We start from the raw sequence: 26,212 nt of genomic DNA on the forward strand, positions 1-26,212 counted from the left end.
AGAAACGGATACGCCATTTCGACGCGACTCGTAGGTGTTTGAGGAGGAGATAAATCAGAGGCTGAGGCAACACATCCCAGCATCACTCCACCTCGACAATTCAGATGACCTGTCGTAGACTTAGAGGAATCCCCATCTCAGGAGTGTCGCGGGGCGCTCAACCAAGTCTATCACATCTCTGGGACCCCTCAGAGTTCAGACGACCCAAGAGAGTACCGAAGTACACCCAACCCCTTCTACTAGCTGTCCAGGCTAGTTGCCAGCAGGGCCGGTGCAAGGTTAATTAGCGCCCTAGGCGAAAAACCTTAATGCCCCCCCCCCCTCCGGCCGGACACCCCAAAAAAAATTTTTCCTTGTCTCAAAATACATCACGTAAGCCTAAGATTTTGTCAACAATAAGATGTAAGCAGGCTTGAGTTTTTTTTGTTTTTTTTTTTACTTTTTTACTTATTACAAATCATAAACAGGTCACCGTGGACTTTAAATAATTACTTATATCAATCCAACATTCCAAACTGTTACAAAAATCCATTTTCATCTAGTTTCAATGATTGTCAAACATATTATATCAGCTGTTATGTGTCGTGCTGCGCCGCCCCCAGCTACTTGGCGCCCTAGGCGCGCCGGCCCTGGTTGCCAGAGCTTTATCACTGCTCACTGCGTCCGACCGTCATGTAACTATCTACATATCATCGTCAGAACTGATCGCTCGTTCTTGCGGGACCAGCAAGCTCTCCTCTCGCGAGGCAGGACCTTCTTCTTCGTGGCCCCACTCTTCGAGGGGAAGTGGGGGTACGCCACCTTCGGCGCGGCTCAAGAGCTCTTTTGGAGAGGGAGGCTTATGTCGAGAAGCTGAAGGAAGCCCATCCCAGTATCGATACCAGCACGACCCTTTGACCCATTCAGCAACCACCGAGAGCACTCAACATCCCTGGGTCTCCTGGGAACACCTGGAGAACACCGTGACCCGGCTTGTGACGGCAGTGTGACGCTGTTTCGGCAACCCCTCAGTGTATTTCAGGTTCAGTCTTCGTTGGACTGTAGTTCCCGACAGCGTGCCTCGCCGCATATCCTGCATGCGTTGTTCAGGACGTATCTGGGTTACGTCCCTTGTTGAAGGGGGTGGGGGGGAGGTTGTTGTAAATGGAGGGGGAGATGGTGCGCAGGGGTTGCTGATGAGCCCGTGACCGCAGCGGAACGAACATCTCCCCCCCCCCCCCCAACCGCTGCAAAACAGGGGTCGGTGGTTTGCGAGTGTTGGACAGAGAGGGACTGTCTGTGCTGTGTGCTGGAGGGGGTTGTGCTAGGGATCGTGTATGCCTGGCGCCACAAGGGGGCTTCTCGCAGCTCGCCATGTGTTTGTTTTCTGGTAGAGCACACCCTCCCCCCCCCCTATTTGTTCCCCCACGACGGAGTGAAGTTTGAAGAGTAAAACGGGGCAAAAGGAAAGACAGGACACCGCCGGGGGGGGGGGGGGGCGCGTCGGTTGTGAACGCTCTCCCCGCCGTGATGCTAATTACAGCTCCGTGTGTTGGAGAGTAGAACAAAACAAGGGGTTGGAGGAAGGGGTTAGCTGTGCAGTCGTTGGCGTAGTGTTTTGTCTAGCCTGATTAACGCGCTCTTTAACGGAAATGTTTGGACTGTGGCCGGGGCTACACCCTCCGTACTGGCGCGACGAGGTAACTGAAATTTCGAAAAAAAAAATAGGGGGGGGGGGGAGAAGAGGATGGGGAATTTTCGATCTCCTCAGTGGTGTGAAGTTGGTAAACAGTAGTTAATTACACAAATCATTGAGCGGAACACTTGAACAGTTCAATCACCACGCGTGTCATTTACTTGCTCGAATAGGCGGGGGCCCCACGATTTGTGTTGTATGTTGGTGACCTTTTTTTGGAATCCCGGGAATACAAACCGTGGAACTGAACATGGCCTTTATGAAATGCGTTTTTATTTTCGGGATAGTAGGTACAATTTCTTACGAAAATTGACGAATAATTTGATTTTTTTAAATTGATGTTTCGTTCAAACCTAATTTTTTTTTTCAAACCTTGAATAAAATATAATAGAATATAATATAATTGGCTTTAACTATGTTTTATTTGGCTTATTAATGTGCACAGTTAATCCAGGACACGGTTAACAAATAACTTTTACCGTTGAAGGTACTGGAACAACACAAAGCATAATTTCCCGGGTAAGAATCCGAACCCAGTATTACTGGAACACTATTTTGTAGTGATATATTTTGTTTCCATATAAATTTTCAAATTTACAAATATCTGCAATTTTACGTGAATGTATCTGTTCCATCTCAAAAACAAAAAAACAAACATACAGTGTACGTTAGGCACACGCAAAGCTGAACCACGCGTCATAAATGTCGTAACTTATAAATGCGTGTCTTGAAAATATCACGAGATAGAAACACAGACTTAGAAGTTAACAAAGTAGAACTGGCATGACTTGGAAAAATTCCACCTTGTGTGTTTCTAAGTTATCGTAGTGCCCGTAGCTTGTCTGCTGCTCAAGGTGTCCAATGGTGGGAGGGAGGGAGGGAGGGGAGGCTTTGTCAGGGCCCCGTCACACTGTCACACATTTGCCTCCAACTGTATTTGACAATAGAGTCGGAGGGACGGAAAATAGCTTACAATTATCCACATGAAGACTTGATGTAAGCTTTTGGACATACGCCATTGCTAAGCACATGTATGTCTGTAGAAGAAAACTACAAAAAAACCAAAGACAAAAAACACAAATTTAGCAAAAATTGCTGTTGTCAACAGGATATATACACCACATAATATTGCATGACAAGAATATGGTCAACAAACAAAGAAAAAATAATGGACTAAGAGAACTAAAAAAAACCACAAATGATTAATTGAACCCCAAAAAAATTCAGCACAACAGTTGAAACGAGACAAAAACACAACAAAAACATGCACTCCATTGCATAAATCTTTCAAAGATAATATCCCCATCAAATAAATTTGCCCAGATAACCTCAAATATATTTTCAATCTTGACATACCATGAAAGTTTAATTTTTTTCTATGAGCTGTCAAAACCTTTTCAATTTTTAATCTCATTTTTAAATTAATTAATGTATCGCAGTTATGGAATGAAATTTTAAAAAAATTTCTGCTGTTTGTGCAATTTTTTTTTAAATTTTTGAACATGTATAAATTTAATTCATGATAAAATTAATGTTCAGTGATTTTATTTAAAGTTATTTCCTTTTACACATAAAATTATTTCGCATACGACATTCATATTACCAATATTTTAGTTATTTAAATTTTATAACCTATGTAATCGGCCATGTGTTCTTCGCCATTTTAAAGATTTGTTGTGACTGAAACGGATGTCATGTCCGTTGCAACTAGGCACGATTTTTATTGGCTGATTGCATCCGAAATCCTACTTTTTTTTTTAACCCGCTCTATAGGCAAAATATTTGACGGAAATTCAAGTCATCCATCTTGTCAAACAAACATGAGTGGGCTTTTTAGGTGACGTCATAAACATCCAACGTTATTTGACACATTATTGGAAGGTGTTTGAAGCGGAAGTTTGACAGTGCGACAGGGCGTTCAGTAACTTAGTTCAGATAATTGGCCCCGGCACAATATCCCCGCGCGCACCAGCTCTGTCTTTCTCTCTCTATCTTTCTCTTTCTCTTTCTCTTCCTCCGCCCACCCTTGTCAAATTTCCCAGTCCTTGTCCACGGAGTGGAGGAAGACGGTGCGTCACCCGCGGGACGCCCAATGAAACGACGGGACAATTAGTCACGGGCCCTCCCCCTTGTCCAGGGGCGTGTCTGTGTGTTAGCGAGGCCGCGATGATAAGTGCGACGCTCGCTGGTGCTTCTAGCGCTGTGTCGCCTCTAAGCGCAAGGCTCTGGACTGGCGCGCAGTCTTCTCGTCGTGCACAGGGCAGTTATGAGATCTGATCGGTGACCGTTAACATTACGTAGCGGGTGAATGAAGATGAAAATGTAATGCAAGTTCCTTGCGTGCTTTCAAGACCTGGTACAGTATTTGATGCATCGACATTATTATTAATTCTGAACACGTGTTTTAGCCTTATCATCTCCAAAATATGCATTTAAAAAATCTTAATACAAAAAACTTAACTACTCATTCACTGTCAAACTTTTCTTAAATGCTTTTCGTAAAATCACTATATATATATATATGTATACATATATATGCCTATATATATACATATACATATATATTTATGTTTATGAATATTTATGTTCCATTTAATATATATATATATATATATATATATATATATAGTAAATGGAACATAAATATTCATGTAAAATTGCATATTTGTAAATCTGTACATTTACATGAAAACAACTGTATCACTACAATATAGAGTTCGCAGTAATACTGGGTTCGGATTCTTACCCGGGCATTTATGCTTTGTGTTGTCTCAGTACCTCCAATAGTCAAAGTTATTTGTAAACCGTTCCCCCAGTATTAGATTACATGTTCTATAGTTTTAAAAACAAATTATGCTCGAACGAAACATCAATTAAAACATAAAATTATGCACCAATTGTCGTAGGAAAAACTCCTTTATCATCTCGAGAGAAAAAAAACATATTTCACATACAGGTAAAAATATCCAAAGCTACAATATCTTTCTTGTAGTATTATAAACTATTTTTTGACAGCTGGTTTTCCAAAGGAATCTTTTGAAATAGGCCTGCAATAGGTAGTATTTGTTATAAAGCTACCTTGGAAATAAAAAAAAATCGGTTGTCTATCTAAAGTCGGTTTACGGACGATAGTTTAACGTGACAACGTCAAACAAAACATTTATGATATGATTGCATACTTTTATGAATAAAATTGAATCATTATTATTGAATTATCACTATTTTGTATGGATACATTGAAGGAGTGAAATGAAATATACAATTTAATTGATAAATTTACTTTTATTTGCACTCATTAATTCAAATAGGTTTATTACTTTAACGAAGAGATTATTTTAACCATAACTTTTATACATGTTTGCTATTTAACTTCTTCCAATCTGTGTTATTCTGTTAAGGATAGGACGATGATATGAAAAGTAGGAAACGAATGGGAGTGTTTCAAGTTTTAATGTGCCTCGAAAAAGTCAAATCGATGGTTGTTCCAATCGAGTGGAAGAGAGATAGATGTGGCGCAAGCGTACAATGAGCGTAACGGGACACAGCGTAACGGGACAATTTCGTGCGTGCAGCCGGCGTTCATCGATTTATTAGACGTTGTCACGTCAAAAAGAACAATGGTGCATCTTTCAGCAGGTCGTGTGTGATAACGGAAATTACATCTGCATTACGGAACGCCTTTGTCCGCGAGCGTGCGGCGGTTGTGCGAGTGAGGATTCTTTGCCGTCTCGGGCGGAGCACTTACCCTTAATGATCCCGTCGCCGCTAGGGTCCGGAGGGGTGTGGCGGGGGTTAAAAGTACGCGCTAGTGTGTAAAGAGTGCAAATGAAGCTGGAAACACTTCCCACCCCTCCCGTACCTCCGCGGAGGGCGTTTCCCCATATTCTCTCGTTTCCGCTTTTACGCGCCTAGTAAATTTAACAACACGGCTCCCCTTTTTTAAAAACTCTTTTTTCTCTTCCGGCTTGTAATCGCGCAGGGGCCAAAAAAAAGTTTTTGTAGCTCCTACAAACAATTTTATTTTTTCGATCACAATAAAAAGTTTTTTTTATCAAAACTATTTACTAGTGATAGCAACCTTTTTCTTTCACCAATATGCCAAATTATACAAAAAAAAAAATATTCTGTCGTCACCAAAGAGAGAGAGGGTGATGTATCATTATCAAACATTTGCGGTTCGAATCAGAAGAACTATTCTTTATGACACATTATTAGGGGTAGGCATTATATCGCGAATAAAAATAAATCTGAACGCCCATTAGACTGCAATAAGTTATGCCCGCACTAACGATTGTTTCCATTGTGATTGGCGGCCGTCTGCAAGAAGGTATTGCCCTATTCGGCTGGGCCATTCAGGACGCGTTTGCTTCCGCACTGGATGGCTGTGATTGGTGTGCTGGCAGTAGACATTTACCGGGAATATAGCCAACCATGATACACACGTAATGCTAAAATGTTTTGACACACAGCTGGTCTGTAACTAATTTCTAGGGACTAGAAAAATTCGCGGGTTCAATGAGCTCCAGGATAGACTCCACGATCCTGTGCACACTCGGGCAAACGTCACCTTTTCATTGGCTGATGACTTGTGAGGCGTCTTAACTAGGAGACTCGTGATTCGATACTGCTTTAACTGAGGGTCTATAGTTGGCCCTCAGTCCTCCAGGTTAACAGTGAACCAATAGCAGAAGTTGCATAAAGGTACAATTGTTTACATTTCAGTATATCGCGAAATGAACCCGCGAATTTTTCCTGTCTCGACTAATTTCATAATTTTTTTTATTTATAAATATCCAGGAACGAAACGTTTTCGCGAAATACGGGTTTCATCTAAATCCACTAAGACGTGAGTCATACACTTTGATATTTTTTTTTGTAAATGAAACAGAATTATTCCTACGTAAAAATACATTTCTATATTGTACATTTGTAAATTTTCACGGAAACAATTGTATCACTACCAAATAGTGCTCGCAGTAATCTCGTGTTCTTACCCAGACACGGGCATTTATGTTTCGTGTTGTTTAATTACCTCCAATAGTTAAAGTTATTTGTAAACCGTTCTTGAATAGCTTTTCCGATATCAATCCCGCCCATAATAAGCATGGTACAATAATATAAAGTCAAATTGTTTAATAATCGATTGTGTTTTCCATGGATTAAAAAATTATGCTTGAATAAAACATCAATTAAAATTTTAAAAAAATCATGGTCCAACTTTCGTAAGAAACACTCAGTATTATCTTAAACCGTATTTAATATACGCAAAAAATAACCATAGTCATGTGTTGTACAAAGTTACAATAAAGAATCCGAACCCAGTGTTACTGCAAACACGATATTTTTGTAGTGATAAAGTTGTTTTCTTGTAAATGTAAAAAAAAAGTTCAATATTTGTAATTTTACATTAAAATCTCTGTTCCATTTTCAAAAATATTGCAGTGTAGTCTAAGAGTACCCGAGAACAGCACAGTGACGTTCAAGCAGTTTAGCTGGCTTTAGACGTTTTTTAAACTTAGCTATTCACACTAGCAACCAGAGGTCCTGTATATAACTTTATTACTTGTGTAACAGCGTGTTTGTGTAGTTTTAACTATTATGATTATATTATTATAATATTTTGAAGGAAGAGCATGTGTTTATGAAAGTAAATAAATCCCAGTTCCTGTTCGGCAGTGAAATACAGCACTCGCATACGTATCATAAATTTTTTGGCAAGTGTAATATACTATTTCAACATACCCAACCCTCGAAGTAAACCCTAATTCGTCTCAGAAAGATAAGAAAATGAAAAGAACGCCATCAAATACAGTTTTTATTATTCAAAATAATTAGTTTTCTAGCAACTGAAGTGTGTTGTCTATTTTTAATCAAGACACAAACACCGTTAAAATTTATTTACAAATTTTTTTAAAATCAAATCACTACGTAAAAAACTAAAACCTTGGGTATGACAACATTACTGAGCTACATAATTATTGTCATTTTTATAAAGCACTGTTGGAAAAATAATACAATTAAATAAACATAAACCTAATATTATCTATGAAAACTCCGCATGAATCGCTGACCGCATGACTGCCCACTAGCGCATCCTGGTAGCCGCGAGCCAAACACGCCCTGATAATTTCTCTAATTTCTCGCCTGGGATTCAGCGAAAAAGGGCGCTGCTTCGAATCTTTGTCCGCGCTACTTCGGATCATGCCGTAATTTCTTGGGGTCTTTACTTCAAAAACCCCGACCTCCAGTTCTACACGACACGAATTACTGGATCCACCACTGATCAAAAACAACGAAGAATTTAAACAAAATGGATAAGTACCGTAAATTTAAAGTCTGTTTGTACCCAACGATAACGAGATCAGATATCTGTTTCCGAATCGTCATAACTGTTGTTTTGTAAAAGAAAGCTATTATTTTTATCTTTTCTCTCATCATTGTGTTTTCATGATTATCTGCTAAGTTTGATCGATAGATTCGTCTTTGTGTCACTGTGATCTCCAATTTTTTTGGACAGCAATTTCTTAAAAAATGTGGCGCTTAATATTATATTTTAATTAATGTTTCATTCAAGCAAAAATATATTTTAAACCTTTGAAAAGAATATTCAATAATTTGACTTTGTTTTGTGGTGCTTAAAAATTTGCGCAGTTAATACTGGAAAGCTATTCAGTGAGCAGTTTACAAATAACTATAAATAGGGGTCGGAAAAATTCGCGGGTTCAATGACCTGTAGGATGAACTCCATAGTTCTACGAACACTCTGTCAAATGTCACCCACTCATTGGCTGCTGTCTTGTGAGACGTCCCAACGTAGCAGCCTGTGATTCGATACAGCTTTGGTTTGGGTGTTTCTCATTGGCCCAGAGTCATCCAGGTGAGTTGTGAGCCAATAACAGATGCTGCATTGAGATATAACTATTTTAGCCTATCGCGAAATGAACTCGCGAATTTTTCCGGTCTCCAACTATAAATGTCCGGGTAAGAATACGAAACCATTATTACTGAAGAACACTGTTTTGTTGTGATACAGTTGTATTCTTGTACAAATTTAAAAAAATGTATCTGTAATTTTGCGTAAATATATCTGTTCCATTTACAAAAAAAAAAAAAAAAATACTCTGAAGAGTTTTTAGTGCCATACAGCTATGCGTTGTAGATTCGTGGCGGCAGCGAACCGCAGATATATTACGCCTCTGGAACGACCAGGGAGAAGTGGTAACTACACGCTGCAGTGTCCTCGCTTTTGGGGTTCCGCGGTGAACCAACAAGTGTGTATCCGCGGTCGATAAAGCGAGGCGGCCTGGGTTTTTATGGCCACGTTCGAGTGTCTGCTCCTTTATTGATTCCATCCATTGCCGTCAGGGTAACATTTTTTTTATCGTCTCTCACCTCGCTGCTGTAGTAACCAAAAGAAGCAACATTGGTCTCCAACAGTTGTTACTTAACGCTATAAAAAAATTGTAAACATTTATTTCTATTCTTTTGACGTGACAACGTCTAATAAATCGATGAACGCCGGCTGCACGCACGAAAAAAGGGTCCCGTTACGCACATTATCCCGTTACGCTGTGTCCCGTTACGCTCATTGTACGCTTGCGCCGCATCTATCTCTCTTCCACTCGATTGGAACAACCATCGATTTGACTTTTTCGAGGCACTTTTTTGAAACACTCACATTCGTTTCCTACTTTTCCTATCATCGTTCTATCCTTAACAGAATAACACAGATTGGAAGAAGTTAAATAGCAAACATGTATAAAAGTTATAGTTAAAATAATCTTTTCGTTAAAGTAATAAACATATTTGAATTAATGAGTGCAAATAAAAGTAAATTTATCAATTAAATTGTATATTTCATTTTACTCCTTTGTATCCATACAAAATAGTGATAATTCAATAAAAATGATTCAATTTTATTAATAAAAGTATGCAATCATTTCATCAATGTTTTGTTATGACGTTGTCACGTTTAACTATCGTCCGTAAACCGACTTAACACACAACCAATTTTTTTTTTAATGAAACCAATATTCACGTAAAATTACAGATATTTGTAAATTGGTACATTTTCATGAAACCAACTGTATCGCTAGAAAATAGTTTTTGCCGTAATAATACTGAGTTCGGATTCTTAACCGGGCATTTATGCTTTGTGTTGTCCCAGTACCTCCAATAGTTTAAGTTATTAGTAAACCGTACCCGAAGTAGCTTTCCAATAAAAATTGCATGCATTAATCAGCACAATAAAATAAAATAAATTCCAGTTATTGAATATTCGATAGTCTTTTCCATGGTTGAGAATAACTATGCTTGAATAAAACACCAATAAAATAAAAAATTATGCTCCAATTTTTGTAATAAATGCTATCACTGGTAATGGGTTGTACACAATGATGGTGACTACTTTAAAGATCAGTAAAACTTTGTTATATGTATCTCTTTCGTATCAGTTGTAAATAAATAGTTTCCACTATTAAAGTTCCAGCCCTCATATTTATTTCATTGAACAGTATTCTTGTATAAATTAATTTTTCGTAGTAAGGAAGGTTAATAAATTCTTCAAAAAGTGATGGTAAAAAATAAAAAAATAAATATATATATTAGGTTCTTATTATTCTGAGTATGACAAGGCATGTCACCAAGAATGGAAATCTATCGAACTAACAAATTGAATAAGTCTTGTTTTTAATTTTTAGAACTTTTTCCATATTTTTAAGTTAATAGTTACATATTTTCAAGATGGTGGTCAGTATGACTTCAGCTGCTTAGTAGTGGCAGTTTGATGGAAAATTTATGAATCTTTGTGAATATATAATTATTTTTAAGGAATAAGTAATTACAACATTTAATACATTATGTTTTTTCGACTAGTATCGAACCAAAGACTGAAATCGATTGAATGAATCATTATATTATGTGACTTTTTTTTTATGAATTTTTAACAATTTTCCGAATTTATAATTTAATAAATACACATTTTCATTTTTGTGGCCAAAATAGCACATGATCTGGTAGTTGAAATACTGAAAACCCAAGATAGTGGAAGCTTACTCTAGCAAATGATGTGTTCACTGTGTGACACTAGTGCTTTTAGTAGTAAGTATTGAAAACAAAGATGGTGACAGTGCATTCTAGCAGATAATGTGTCCACTATTTTATACTAGTACTTCTAGTAACAAGTATTGAAAACAAAGATGGCAGCACTGACCTCTATAAGATAATATGTGCACTATGTGATGCTAGAGCTTATTGAAGCAAGTATTGATTACAAAGATGGCATATCAGCCTCCAACAGGTGTTGCTATTACTACATTTAAAAAAATTGCAATTCTGAATACGTGTTTTTTGTATGTACCTTATTTTATTCTCACTATAGTGTATGTCTCGATGGCCGTGTAGTCAAAGGCATATGTTTTACCTACCAGAGGTCCGACCTGTGATGGTTGAATGACCTCACTAATAAAAATTGTATAAAAAAGTAAATTTTATGTATATTAGGGTTATAACAACACTAGTAGGAAATGGATCAATAACCTTATGAGCACAAGACAGAGTGATGCTGGTGTACTCTAGGAACAAACAGGTGAAACAAAGATATCCTACATTACATGATCCAAGGTGGTAATCTCAGCAGATGAAAACCCTAATGGTGGGCATTACATCATCCAATATGGTGAATTCTAGCAGACGAAAAAATGTGACAGAACATGATGTCAGAAACGAAGATGGCAAACCAAGGCCAAGGTCAAGCAAGATGCCAGCTGGGGTCAAAGTTGAAGGTAATGGTGGAATGTCACCATGATGAAATATGTAACATTCGGGAGTGGGGCACTTGATACAAAATAATGGCTGTGATATAATTTAAAATGGTGGAATCCAAGATAGCCACTAGAGTCAATATCACCCTAAATGTGGGCTGGGGTCAAGGTCAAAGGTCATTGTGAAGATGTTCCAAGTCGATCACCATGACATCAGACTCCAAGATGGTGGTCGATCATTGACCTGCTTTATGGCTTCACAACCTTTAACCTGGTGCTCGATCCCCTATTGTATTATAGTGTCACCAATTAGACTGCAATCATCTATACCTTAGCATTGTTTTTTACAATAGGCTTACATCTGTTTCACAACTACTCAAAACGACTGTGGGCCTGTATACTATTAGCTAGTAGCATAAAGATTAAATCACATCTGCATAAGAAGACAGGGCTGTTACTTTTAACCTGGCACCAAACCAATCCATGAGTGTCGATTTGGTCTCGTGTCTAGCATGACTAGCATGTCTGGCTGGTGTGCCAAGGGGCCTGGGTTTGATTCTCTGCCAGTAAGGGTATTTTTCTAACCTTTTCCCTGGGATCAGGAGTGAGTATTTGTGATGTCCCTTTCTCCATCATCCCGGAGAAGGAAATGACAAACCACCATGGAATCATCCTGCCTCAGAAAGCATAAGAATGTGGCTTGGCCTGTGCTGATGCCAAGTAATGGGTAAAATGATTCACAGCCGAAGTTTGTCGGTCGAGTTCAGACTCATCGTGTATGTGTATAGTGTACTATCATTTTCACCCTAGCATGCCATAGTTTTGATGTGGTTTACCAACATTATCATTGATACCAATAAACCGGTCCTGAACCCCTGCTCTCCATCTACTAACAACAAACTGGTCCCGAATCCCTGCTCTCCTAATACTACCAACAAACTGGTCCCGAATCCCTGTTCTCCCTCTACTAACAACAAACTGGTCCCGAACCCCTGCTCTCCCTCTACTAACAACAAACTGGTCCCGAACCGATGCTCTCCCTCTACTAGCAACAAACTGGTCCCGAACCGCTGCTCTCCCTCTACCAACAACAAACTGGTCCCGAACCCCTGCTCTCCCTCTACTAACAACAAACTGGTCCTGAACCCCTACTCTCCTTCTACTAACAACAAACTGGTCCCGAATCCCTGCTCTCCTTCTACTAACAACAAACTGGTCCCGAACCCCAGTTCTCCCTCTACTAACAACAAACTGGTCCCGAACCGCTGCTCTCCCTCTACTAACAACAAACTGGTCCCGAATCTCTGCTCTCCCTCTACTAACAACTAACTGGTCCCGAACCCGTGTTCTCCATCTACTAGCAACAAACTGGTCCCGAATCCCTGCTCTCCTTCTGCTAGCAAAAAACTGGTCCCGAACCCATGTTCTCCCTCTATTAACAACAAACTGGTCCCGAACCCCTGCTCTCCTTTACATACAAAAAACTGGTCCCGAACCGCTGCTCTCCCTCTACTAACAACAAACAGGTCCCGAATCCTTGCTCTCCCTCTACTAACAACAAACTGGTCCCGAACCGCTGCTCTCCCTCTACTAACAACAAACTGGTCCCGAACCTCTGCTCTCCATTTACTAACAACAAACTGGTCCCGAACCCCTGCTCTCCTTCTACTAACAACAAACTGGTCCCGAATCCCTGCTCTCCTTCTACTAACAACAAACTGATCCCGAACCCCTGCTCTCCTTCTACTAACAACAAACTGGTCCCGAACCGCTGCTCTCCCTCTACTAACAACAAACTGGTCCCGAACCGCTGCTCTCCCTCTACTAACAACAAACTGGTCCCGAATCTCTGCTCTCCCTCTACTAACAACAAACTGGTCCAGAACCCGTGTTCTCCCTCTACTAGCAACAAACTGGTCCCGAACCCCAGCTCTCCCTCTATTAACAAAAAACTGTTCCCGAACCCGTGTTCTCCTTCTACTAGCAACAAACTCGTCCCGAACCCCAGCTCTCCTACTAACAACAAACTCGTCCCGAACCCGAGCTCTCCTTCTACTAACAACAAACTGGTCCCGAACCGCTGCTCTCCCTCTACTAGCAACAAACTGGTCCCGAACCGCTGCTCTCCCTCTACCAACAACAAACTGGTCCCGAACCGCTGCTCTCCCTCTACCAACAACAAACTGGTCCCGAACCGCTGCTCTCCCTCTACCAACAACAAACTGGTCCTGAACCCCTACTCTCCTTCTACTAACAACAAACTGGTCCCGAATCCCTGCTCTCCTTCTACTAACAACAAACTGGTCCCGAACCCCAGCTCTCCCTCTACTAACAAAAAACTGGTCCCGAACTCGTGGTCTCCCTCTACTAGCAACAAACTCGTCCCGAACCCCAGCTCTCCTTCTACTAACAACAAACTGGTCCCGAACCCCAGCTCTCCCTCTACTAACAACGAGCTTGTTCAGAACACCTGCTGTCCCCCCCCCCCCCCTGGCGCAGGCGCCTAGCCCGCAGATGTCGCGGGCCGGCTGGACGCTGCGCGCCTTGCTGCTGTCGTCGGGCGGCGTGCTGCGCGACCGCAAGGCGTCGGGACGCGTGTACCGGCGCTCGGCGACGGGCGCCGACCTGGTGGACTGGCTGCTGTCCGCCGGCGGGCCCGCCGTGCCGTCGCGCCAGCACGCCGTGGGCATGTGGCAGGCGCTGCTCGAAGAGGGCGTCGTCTCGCACGGTCAGTGCACGCGCCTCACGTCTCCAGTGGCGGAGCCAGGATTTGTGTATGGGGGGGTGTTAAGAAGCATGCCCCCCCCCCCGTATTTCCCGGGGGTCCTCCCCCGGGAATATTGGGATTTTTAGGTGTAAAATAGTGCTATTTTAGCAGTTTCCGGTACTTATATTTAAATATTGTAATGGTAAAATTTTTATTAATTTTAATATGAAATGTGTTTGAGTGATGAATAAGAAATTAATTAAAGTTTTGGTGCTAAGGGGGGGGGGGTTGAACCCTTAAACACCCCCCCCCCCCCTTCTGGCTACGCCTCTGATGCAGGCTATGTTGGCTATGTTTTGTAATGCCAAAAGTCACAGGTGGGTTCACTTTCAAGGGAATTCTCTCCTAAGAGCGACCTTCTTGGGGCAATTCGAATAATGTTGGGCGTATCAAAAATACGCAAAATGTGTTTCTAGATACATTTAAGGACGCGAATAACACGTAGAAAGCTGCCATAGCAGCTACGTCGACTATAGAATCATTCGATTTGAAGACCCAAATTTTAAACTATTTTTTGATGAGACGGCTCCGATAAAAGCGAAAAAGACTTGGAAAATTACTAAACTGGTTTTCGACAACGAATTTTACTAAAATAATGCCCATGTCATTAAAATTCAGCAAACAGTTAATACTTTTAAGTTTTCATTTGTCCTTGTGAACTTTGGTTTGCACCATGCACCACAGATGGCAAAACCGTGGTTTCTTGACGTCCGCTTCATTCACGAAATTACTCCCACCAAATGCCGTATATACCAGAGATTAAAAAAAGTAAATATACAAACAAACTTTAGAAACTAGTTACAAAATATTTTTTTTAATTTTAATAATTTGTAAAAAAAATACTGTAAATTCTACACCTTATTTTTGGGGATAGTACAAAGAACATACTGCATTTCTACAAATGTGTTTGTATGGTTTCAGTAACTGTTATCACTCAGGAAATGAAACAAAGGAACATGTTATTTAAAATATTCTGTTTAGCACACCGCTAGTTTGTGATATATGCAGGGTATGTTTTGTAATGTCGAAAGTCCACAGGTGGTTTTCTTTCAGGGATTTCTCTCCTAAGAGCGACCTTCTTGGGGCAATTCGAATAAACTATTTTCAATACAATTCTCTGGATCGTATTTAAATTTAAGTTCCACATATTGGCAGAGGGCGCAAATTAATGATAATGCATAAGTTCTATATTAATACAAAAAATCTTTTGTGTAATACTACTATTACTTTTATTGCAATTGTACAGAAGGCACAGGTTTAGAAAATATTTTACATATTTTTTTAACTTTACAAACATTAGTGCTTTTTACAAAAATAAAATGTTTTAAGTTACACTTAAAAACAATTATTGTGTAGATTTAAGATAGTACCCAAATATTTTGGTTTTGTAATCTATTGGTAGAAACTACTTGTGAATTTCAATAACTCTTATTATTTTAATTTAATACAAAATGAAATAATAAGCATTACTAATTTTCGTAATTATTTGTCAAAAAAATTAAAATTATTAGAGTTTTATAATATATTTACTGCAGTTCATATTATTTTTCTTTTTTTAAGTTTTGATCTCATGATGTTTTTATAACTTTTTGTGTATCTTGACAAACCTGTATTGATCAAGAAAATAATACCTCTCGCAAGGATACGGTGATTCGTTTTAAAAAAATTTGTAATTAGTAAAGAAAGTTCCGGAAATGGTACTCGACCGCTTCCGAGGCTGAGTAGTATACCTCGTTAAACACAGTTATATCCAATTCAGGGGCGCAACAACAGGGTGGGGGGGGGGGCAAGGGTATTTCCCCCCACCCCCCCCCCCCTTCTGAAACCTTGAAGTGGGGGCAAGCAAACGGGGGCAAAGAAAGTGCCGTGTAATCAATTTTTAGATAATAAAACTGCTTAAATAGCACCAGGGGCGCAACAACTAAATTTCCAAAGGGGGGCAATATACCTTTTTATAAAGTATCATCTATCCCCCCCCCTATTGAAGCGGGGGGTCCGGGGGTCCTCCCCCGGGAAAATTTGTACTTAAAGGTGGAAAAATTGTGCTACTTAAGCAGTTTTACTATCTAAAAATTGATTACACAGTACTTTCTTTGCCACCGTTTGCACCCACTTCAAGGTTTCAGAGGGGGGGGGGGGGTGCAAAATACCCTTGCCCCCCCTGTTGTTGCGCCCTTGAATAGCACCATTTTTCCACCTTGAAATACAAATTTTCCCGGGGGAGGACCCCCGGACCACCCCGCTTCAATAGGGGGTATCGATGATTCTTTATAAAAAGGTATATTGCCACCCCTTTTGGAAATTTAGTTGTTGCGCCCCTGATGTACATGAAAAAGTGCACTGTGGGTGTTCGGGCCACCGGCCGCAGAGAGGAGCGCTGAGGTTTTGAGGGGCGTGTTCGCAGTGACGGGCGAGCAGCCGTTCAAGGACAAGAGCACGCTGTACTGGTTCCGGCAGGACGCCGAGGAGGGCGTGCTGGCCGCAGTGCCCGACGAACACGACTTGCAGCAGGCAGAGGAGCAGCTGAGCGCGGCGCTCTCCGCCCTGGCGCAGCGCGCGCCCGACGCCGTCATGCGCGCCGTCCTGCGCAAGTCGTGAGTGCCGTCTGTGCTTGTTGCTGTATCCTCCTGCGCGAGCTGTGCTGCCCCTAGCTCATATACTTGTTACTGTCACCTCCTGCGTGAGTCGAGAGTGCCGTCTGTTCTGGCACCTGCTCACATACTTGTTACTGTCACCTCCTGCGCAAGTCGTGAGTGCCGTCTGTGCTGACACCTAGCTCATATACTTGTTACTGTCACCTCCTGCGCAAGTCGTGAGTGCCGTCCGTGCTGCCCCTAGCTCATATACTTGTTACTGTCACCTCCTGCGCGAGTCGAGAGTGCCGTCTGTTCTGGCACCTGCTCATATACTTGTTACTGTCACCTCCTGCGCAAGTCGTGAGTGCCGTCCGTGCTGCCCCTAGCTCACGTACTTGTGACTGTCACTCACCTCCTGCGCGAGCTGTGCTGGCACCTGCTCACGTACTTCTTACTGTCACCTCCTGCGCAAGTCGTGAGTGCCGTCTGTGCTGACACCTAGCTCATATACTTGTTACTGTCACCTCCTGCGCAAGTCGTGAGTGCCGTCCGTGCTGCCCCTAGCTCATATACTTGTTACTGTCACCTCCTGCGCGAGCTGTGCTGGCACCTGCTCACATACTTGTTACTGTCACCTCCTGCGCAAGTCGTGAGTGCCGTCCGTGCTGCCCCTAGCTCACGTACTTGTGACTGTCACTCACCTCCTGCGCGAGCTGTGTTGGCACCTGCTCACGTACTTGTTACTGTCACCTCCTGCGCAAGTCGTGAGTGCCGTCTGTGCTGGCACCTAGCTCATATACTTGTTACTGTCACCTCCTGCGCAAGTCGTGAGTGCCGTCCGTGCTGCCCCTAGCTCATATACTTGTTACTGTCACCTCCTGCGCGAGTCGAGAGTGCCGTCTGTTCTGGCACCTGCTCACATACTTGTTACTGTCACCTCCTGCGCAAGTCGTGAGTGCCGTCCGTGCTGCCCCTAGCTCACGTACTTGTGACTGTCACTCACCTCCTGCGCGAGCTGTGCTGGCACCTGCTCACATACTTGTTACTGTCACCTCCTGCGCAAGTCGTGAGTGCCGTCCGTGCTGCCCCTAGCTCACGTACTTGTGACTGTCACCTCCTGCGCAAGTCGTGAGTGCCGTCTGTGCTGGCACCTGCTCACGTACTTGTTACTGTCACCTCCTGCGCAAGTCGTGAGTGCCGCCTGTGCTGGCACCTAGCTCATATACTTGTTACTGTCACCTCCTGCGCAAGTCGTGAGTGCCGTCCGTGCTGCCCCTAGCTCATATACTTGTTACTGTCACCTCCTGCGCGAGTCGAGAGTGCCGTCTGTTCTGGCACCTGCTCACATACTTGTTACTGTCACCTCCTGCGCAAGTCGTGAGTGCCGTCCGTGCTGCCCCTAGCTCACGTACTTGTGACTGTCACTCACCTCCTGCGCGAGCTGTGCTGGCACCTGCTCACATACTTGTTACTGTCACCTCCTGCGCAAGTCGTGAGTGCCGTCCGTGCTGCCCCTAGCTCACGTACTTGTGACTGTCACCTCCTGCGCAAGTCGTGAGTGCCGTCTGTGCTGGCACCTGCTCACATACTTGTTACTGTCACCTCCTGCGCAAGTCGTGAGTGCCGTCCGTGCTGCCCCTAGCTCACGTACTTGTGACTGTCACTCACCTCCTGCGCGAGCTGTGCTGGCACCTGCTCACATACTTGTTACTGTCACCTCCTGCGCAAGTCGTGAGTGCCGTCTGTGCTGGCACCTGCTCACATACTTGTTACTGTCACCTCCTGCGCAAGTCGTGAGTGCCGTCCGTGCTGCCCCTAGCTCACGTACTTGTGACTGTCACTCACCTCCTGCGCGAGCTGTGCTGGCACCTGCTCACGTACTTGTTACTGTCACCTCCTGCGCAAGTCGTGAGTGCCGTCTGTGCTGGCACCTAGCTCATATACTTGTTACTGTCACCTCCTGCGCAAGTCGTGAGTGCCGTCCGTGCTGCCCCTAGCTCATATACTTGTTACTGTCACCTCCTGCGCGAGTCGAGAGTGCCGTCTGTTCTGGCACCTGCTCACATACTTGTTACTGTCACCTCCTGCGCAAGTCGTGAGTGCCGTCCGTGCTGCCCCTAGCTCACGTACTTGTGACTGTCACTCACCTCCTGCGCGAGCTGTGCTGGCACCTGCTCACATACTTGTTACTGTCACCTCCTGCGCAAGTCGTGAGTGCCGTCTGTGCTGACACCTAGCTCATATACTTGTTACTGTCACCTCCTGCGCAAGTCGTGAGTGCCGTCCGTGCTGCCCCTAGCTCATATACTTGTTACTGTCACCTCCTGCGCGAGTCGAGAGTGCCGTCTGTTCTGGCACCTGCTCACATACTTGTTACTGTCACCTCCTGCGCAAGTCGTGAGTGCCGTCCGTGCTGCCCCTAGCTCACGTACTTGTGACTGTCACTCACCTCCTGCGCGAGCTGTGCTGGCACCTGCTCACGTACTTGTTACTGTCACCTCCTGCGCGAGTCGAGAGTGCCGTCTGTTCTGGCACCTGCTCACGTACTTGTTACTGTCACGTCCTGCGCAAGTCGTGAGTGCCGTCTGTGCTGGCACCTGCTCACGTACTTGTTACTGTCACCTCCTGCGCAAGTCGTGAGTGCCGCCTGTGCTGGCACCTAGCTCATATACTTGTTACTGTCACCTCCTGCACAAGTCGTGAGTGCCGTCCGTGCTGCCCCTAGCTCATATACTTGTTACTGTCACCTCCTGCGCGAGTCGAGAGTGCCGTCTGTTCTGGCACCTGCTCACATACTTGTTACTGTCACCTCCTGCGCAAGTCGTGAGTGCCGTCTGTGCTGGCACCTAGCTCATATACTTGTTACTGTCACCTCCTGCGCAAGCCGTGAGTGCCGTCCGTGCTGCCCCTAGCTCATATACTTGTTACTGTCACCTCCTGCGCGAGTCGAGAGTGCCGTCTGTTCTGGCACCTGCTCATATACTTGTTACTGTCACCTCCTGCGCAAGTCGTGAGTGCCGTCTGTGCTGGCACCTAGCTCATATACTTGTTACTGTCACCTCCTGCGCAAGTCGTGAGTGCCGTCCGTGCTGCCCCTAGCTCATATACTTGTTACTGTCACCTCCTTCGCAAGTCGTGAGTTTCGTGTGTGCTGTTCCCAGCTCATATTGTCGTCCTTGTCATCTCCTTTTCATGTCATGAGTGCCGTCTGCGATGTACTCAGCTCATATTCCTGTTACTGTCACCTCCTGCAGAAGTCGTGATTGCCCTCTTTGATGTATGTAATACTGTAACGATCCGGTAGTATTTGTAAAAAGAAGGTGTGATGCATTAAATATTAAGACGTTTGACACTTTAACGATTCTGTGTAAACAACGAGTACCAGTACTAACGCGATAAACTTAACGCGCTCTTTACTTTCATGATAACAGTGCGCAGGTATGTGGCGAAGGAGTACGAGAACACTATTAGTATGTTCAAGGGCTTGATCATAAGTCCCGTGGACTTTCTTAAATCACTGTATGAAGATGTTGGAATAGTTCCTTACTAGAGGCCACGGCCTGAAACAGTCTTAATATTTATTTTGATTCAAAATATGAATATGAACATGGACGTCACAATTGTTATGTGTTAAAGGCATACTGTGTTCGTCCGTGCTGCCGTATTTTTGAAGTCCGGTTTATATGTTAAGGATGATCACTGAGTTCGTCCGTGTGTCGCCGTGTTTGCCATTGTTGTTGTTCTCCTGCAATCGTTGTTAGTGTTGCAACTTTCTCGTCGTTACAAGTAGGTAATTATACTATGTTCTGGGGCACCGGGTCTTGGGTCGTGATCCGGGGATTCGCGGCGGCCATCTTGGAATACGTTACTTCCGGCGGCCATCTTGAATTACGTCACTTCCGGTGGCCATCTTGGAAAAGTCACTTCCTGAGACCATCTTGGATTACATCACTTCCGGCGGCCATATTGTATGACGTCACTTCCGGAAGCCATCTTGGATTTGAATTTGACCTTTGACTCCGGTGGCCATCTTGGATTGTGTCATTTTGTTTTCTAGAACATTCTACCTAATTATGACATCACGTCCTCCATCCTGAAAATCCTCAAATATGAACTAGAAAATTGGGAAAAAAATTAAAAATTAATAAAAAAAATTAATACAATTTTAATTTAAAAACTTGATGACTTCGTCATCGAGCTCCTCACTCCTGTGCGTTGCACTTTTCGTTTCGATGCCATCATCATCGAAGCTTTCCACTCCTACCCATGCATTATAGTCTGCTTGAGGCAGCCATCTTTTTTAGTGGAGACCGCCATCTTGATTCCATCTGATGGATGTCGTCATCGGGTGTAGGTTTCTAAAGTATGTTAGTGTATGTAAGGTCGAGTTTATATTTCCTACCAGTGTTGTTATGACCCTAATAGACCAAAAAATTCATAAATTTTGGTAAAAAAAATCACAAAATCCACAGTCATTTTGTTGTTGTGACCACCATTTATTCTTAAAGACATGCAATGTATGTAGGGGGGTGTTTAAATTTCCCAACAGTGTTGTTATCAGCCTTATAGAACAACAATTGTAAAAATCCACAGTCATTTTTTTCAAGACCACCATTTTTTTCTTAAAGACATAATCATTTATAATGTTTATATGTATAGTCTGTGCTATATGTTATCATATATCAAAAAAATCGTATCATCGTTGCGGAAGCGATGGTTAAAGTAATGATAATTTTTAAAAAAAATATTTAGTTGATTTAATTGGATTATTTAATACTACACCGTTCAGGGCCAGAAAATTTTCAGAGTACTCACTCTCAAACAATATTTTTATTGATGTAACTTCTAAGTAGTAACATGTTTGCGTCCTCGTGTTAAAAAGCTGCATGGAAGCAGATATTTTAATCTTTGCGTATAGATTTTCATTTCTCAGAGACAAATTTAAATATGATTACCTTGCGGAATGCAGGTGTTATGTTAAAATAATAAACAATTTGTAAGTAAAATCATATTTATTGAAACAAAGCCAGGCTTTTCGCGACATAAATCCTCAATAAAAGAAAAAAAACTATACAACCTAAACGGAAACCATATACAAAAACAGAAAAGATATACAAAAAACGGAAATTATACATCAAAAAACGGAAACTATATACAACAAAGTCTCAGCGTTGCGGATGCGATGGTTATAGTAATAATACTTAATAACTTTTTTTCCATCAAATTTAATTACTTACTACTTCATAGTTGTCACAGTAACCAGAAAATTTTCAGAGTCCTAACCCACAAGTAGCAAAGTATCTCTTCTAAGTAGGATCATGTTTGCGTACACGTGTTTAAAGAGCTGCATGGAAGCAGACATTTTAATGTTTGCGTATATATTTACATTTCTCTGTTATAAGCAGGAGCATGTTTGCGTGCACGTGTTTAAAGAGCTGCATGGAAGCAGATATTTTAAATGTTTGGGTATATATCCACCCACCTAAATTTTTAATTAAAGAAGAAACACACGCAGCTTTATTCGTTCGCGAGAATATTATTCTACAAACAAAAATACCGATTCACATTTGTACAGTATTAGATGTTCCCCTATCTTCATGAGAGAGACCACATCCAACACATAACATTTTACGTTTCAACTTAATGTCTGATCGCTATAGTGTATATGATGCAGTTACAACACTCACCTCAGCCATTACCTACTGTAGCTACGAGCAAACCCGATACCTACTGCCGCTACGAGATGCACTTCATATCAAATGAAAATAGTATTTTATTAAGCCGTGGCAAGAAGTCGAAGTATATAAAATATAAAAAAAAATATTTAACACTATTTAATAAAATAACACACACTCCTTCAAACCATCTTCTTCCCCTTGTTAACACAATGCCATTCAGAGAGCGTAACCGACCCCCTTCACAACACCTCGCTCCGCAGTACTATCCATACTAGCCATCAATTACTTTGTCCACACAACTATACAAGCATCACACAGCTCCAAAGTCGATAATTGAGGACTAAGTGCCTAATATCCCCCCTCCACAGCAGCAGTATCCTCCACAGTCAGAAGGGAGGTGTTCACAGGTACATCTGCGATGTCTTCCCTGGACTCTTCGTCTTCGTCCATCGCAAGAGCTTCTTCCTGGCCGCTAGCCTCTTGACAGCACGCATATAACTCATCCTCAACAATCTTCTCATAGCTGGCACGACACATCTTACTAGCTCTGTTGATAACTACGAATGATACATCCTAAGGGTGCAATTGTTCAACTGTCCCCACCCCTGTACCCTTTCTATTGCAGTCCTGTTCGTGTGTGCCAAACGTACACGTCACTGATGCACGGCCTTTGACGTCAGCAGACGTACCCCTCACACTGAACCATCCACACCCCAAATAGCTGCGTCATTTAGACCTGTCGCCACACGCCCCCAGCCACCTAATACCATTTTGAGCACCTTCGACAAACATCCCGATCTCTGGTAACTAGTGAAAAGTTTCAAACAGTACATGAATAAACACATTTTTTATTTATGTTAGACTTGCAATTATTAATATAAAAATTTACAATATTTCAAAACATTAAAATTTATATGGCATCAGTAGATTTTATCCAACTGATTTTCACATTTATCGAATCCTAGTCACTTCACAAACAAGGGATCATCTTTCTAATTTATCAATTTTTCTACTAAATAATCGCTTGGGTACTTGGTAGGCTGAATTTCTTCCCCATAGAATCCGCCACGTATCGCCGAACCTCGTAAATCTTCCAAGTAGAAACATCTCGGATGGTAATTACGTATTTTAACAACACGGAATATTTATGTCGACTTACATAAATACACAAAAATATTCAATTTTAGCTCTAAGTTTTATTACGCCTAGTTTATTTGTATCAAAATAAACAGTTTCCAGGAGTGAGTTATCTTTTACATTAACAGGCACCATGCCAATTTTTCTGTGTTTTCTGTAACATATAAATCCACATATAACTCCCTTTTATATATAAAATTAAGCCCAAATTTTCGTAAGAAATATTCCGTATTATCTCGGAAAACGTATTTCATATACGCAAATAAAGTATCGCCACGTGTTGTACAAAGTTACAATATATTTCTTGTAGTATTACAAACTATTTACTGGCCACTGGTTACCAAAGGAATCGTTGTAAAAGTATAGAAAAATGTTTTCCGTGACGGAAAATTTTCTGGGAACGGAAAATGTTTTCCGCGCAGTGTATACGTGTTTGCAATGCGCACACAAAATGAGGGTCGCCCATTACGACCCCATTTTCTGGAAGAGCAGGCCGGCGGGTTGGATGATTACGTCGACAGCGGCGGGAGATACGGCTGAGTGGGTCTTTAATTACCCTTCCAGCGTCATGTGTCGAGGCGAGAGCCTGATGGCCCGTCGTTAAGGGTGATAAACGCCCGTTTTGTGTCAACCTTTGTTGGCACAGGCGCACCACATAGAGAGTGTTCCGTCTAACCTTTCAACGGACGGCTGACGTCTATTGCTACTGGGTGGGCCACCCCTCATGGGAAGCCTTCATTTCACAGACGAGAGAGTCACATCCGAAGTTCCCCGAAGTTCATGCTCGCTTTTGCCGTAAGCTTGCATGCTTGCCATGGCTTGATTCAAGCCTATTTTGCTATCTGGGTGCATAATAGTAGTGACAAAAAAAATTAAGTAACCAATATGGCGGGTGAGACAAAGTTTTACCAACTGATTCACAGTCTGAGAACAGGGATAGTCTCCACTAACCCATCCTTTTTTACATGCTTTATATTAGCTTCACCTGTATGTTTGTCTGTCCGTCTGTAACTCTGTCTGTCCGTCTGTAACTCTTTCGACTAAGAGTGAGTGACTTATCACTGTAAAATGTCCCACCCATTTCATTACGTTCGTTAGCCGAGCGGTCTAAGGCGCGCGACTTCTGTGACGTCAGCTTTCGGATTCAGAGATCGTGGGTTCTGCTCGCGGCCACGCCGAAAAAAAAAAATGTTTTTTTTTTCCCCCGGTAAATTCTAATATTATATCCATACATCTAACTGCAAATGATTCGTAGAGACTTTACTATTTCTTTGTGACGTTGCAACTCCAAATAGTTATCTCAGATGGTAATAGGTAGTGTCGGTAACTCATTTCCCTATGATAATTATACATAAATATAGTTTAAAAAACTAAAAAAAAACATGCTTTTAAAGAATATCAAACTAAAAAGTTAAAAATAAATATAGTTTAAAAAACTAAAAAACATGCTTTTAAAGAATATCAAACTAAAAAGTTCAAAATAAATATAGTTTAAAAAACTAAAGAAACATGCTTTTAAAGATTATCAAACTAAAAAGTAAAAAATTATTTTAAAATTTAATTTATGACAATAGTATATAAGCAATACTAGTATAAATGAGAAAAAAGCATGGGGCGCTTAATATTCAAAAAATATGGCACAAAGCGCCTCAAGCTTTTTTCTCATTTATACTAGTATTGCTTATATACTATTGTCATAAATTAAATTTTAAAATTATTTGTTACTTTTTAGTTTGATAATCTTTAAAAGCATGTTTCTTTAGTTTTTTAAACTATATTTTTGTGATTAATTCCCAACGTACTTGTGAATGTAAATGCAATTGCTATAAATAGATTGGTCGAGCGGTACAACGAAGTGTTTTTCTCGTCTCTGGACCATTACCATGTTCACCCATGCATAAGAGATTTTTTTTCGCTTCAGAGAGGAGCAACCCTCGGTTAGTTGCTTGGGGGCCACATTTCCATATTTCAATTTCTTTCCATCCCCCGAATTCGAAATTACTTTGAAATGTTTTAATGTCCTTATTGCTAAGGTGTAAGTACTGCAGCTGAAGGAAAACAATGCATACTCTGTTCTCAATTCGCACAAAACATTTTAACAGCTACATTTATTTATTTTTTTTATTTCACGCATATTTAATACAAAATGTGTTTGGTTCACAGTTAAAACAAATAAGACCCAACACAGATTGTAATAATGTTTTTGTTTTTTTAATATCTCTACAACTAGCTTACTGCATCCATTCCTACAAAAAAATAGCCCCACCTCAGTCAGGAGTGTATCTGTATTGGTGAGGTGGGATGATAAGCGCGACGCTCGCTGGTGCTTCTAGCGCGGTGTCGCCTCTGGACTGGGGCGCAGTCTTATCGGACGTGGTATGGATGGTTCGAATTGCTTTTTAAAAAAATATATTTTTCATTTTACCTTTTAAAATCATAAACATTCTGAAGATTTTAACAAGGAAGCTAAAAATTAATTTTTTTTCTGAAAGAAATTAAACCGTATCACATAGTAGCCAGAAAAATTGACTTTAAAACTAAAACGTTCCAGTATTATATTATTTTAGCGGTAACCTTGAAAATTATATGGCGGAGAAATGTTGATAAAGGTGTAATGC

The 26,212-nt window shown here is 41.7% G+C and overlaps 1 protein-coding gene across 1 annotated transcript in view; it reads left to right on the top strand.

Annotated features, from left to right (window-relative positions):
- Positions 1-26,212, top strand: part of LOC134539698 (rap guanine nucleotide exchange factor 4) — a 281,454-nt gene that overhangs the window by 199,623 nt on the left and 55,619 nt on the right. Inside the window, exons 7-8 of the mRNA XM_063381914.1 lie at positions 13,936-14,164; positions 16,608-16,797. Of these exons, the coding sequence (XP_063237984.1) occupies positions 13,936-14,164; positions 16,608-16,797 (419 nt within the window). The remainder of the gene's footprint in view (positions 1-13,935; positions 14,165-16,607; positions 16,798-26,212) is intronic.

The sequence above is a fragment of the Bacillus rossius genome, chromosome 15 (genome assembly GCF_032445375.1).
Source record: "Bacillus rossius redtenbacheri isolate Brsri chromosome 15, Brsri_v3, whole genome shotgun sequence".
NCBI classification, from domain to species: Eukaryota; Metazoa; Arthropoda; class Insecta; order Phasmatodea; family Bacillidae; genus Bacillus; species Bacillus rossius.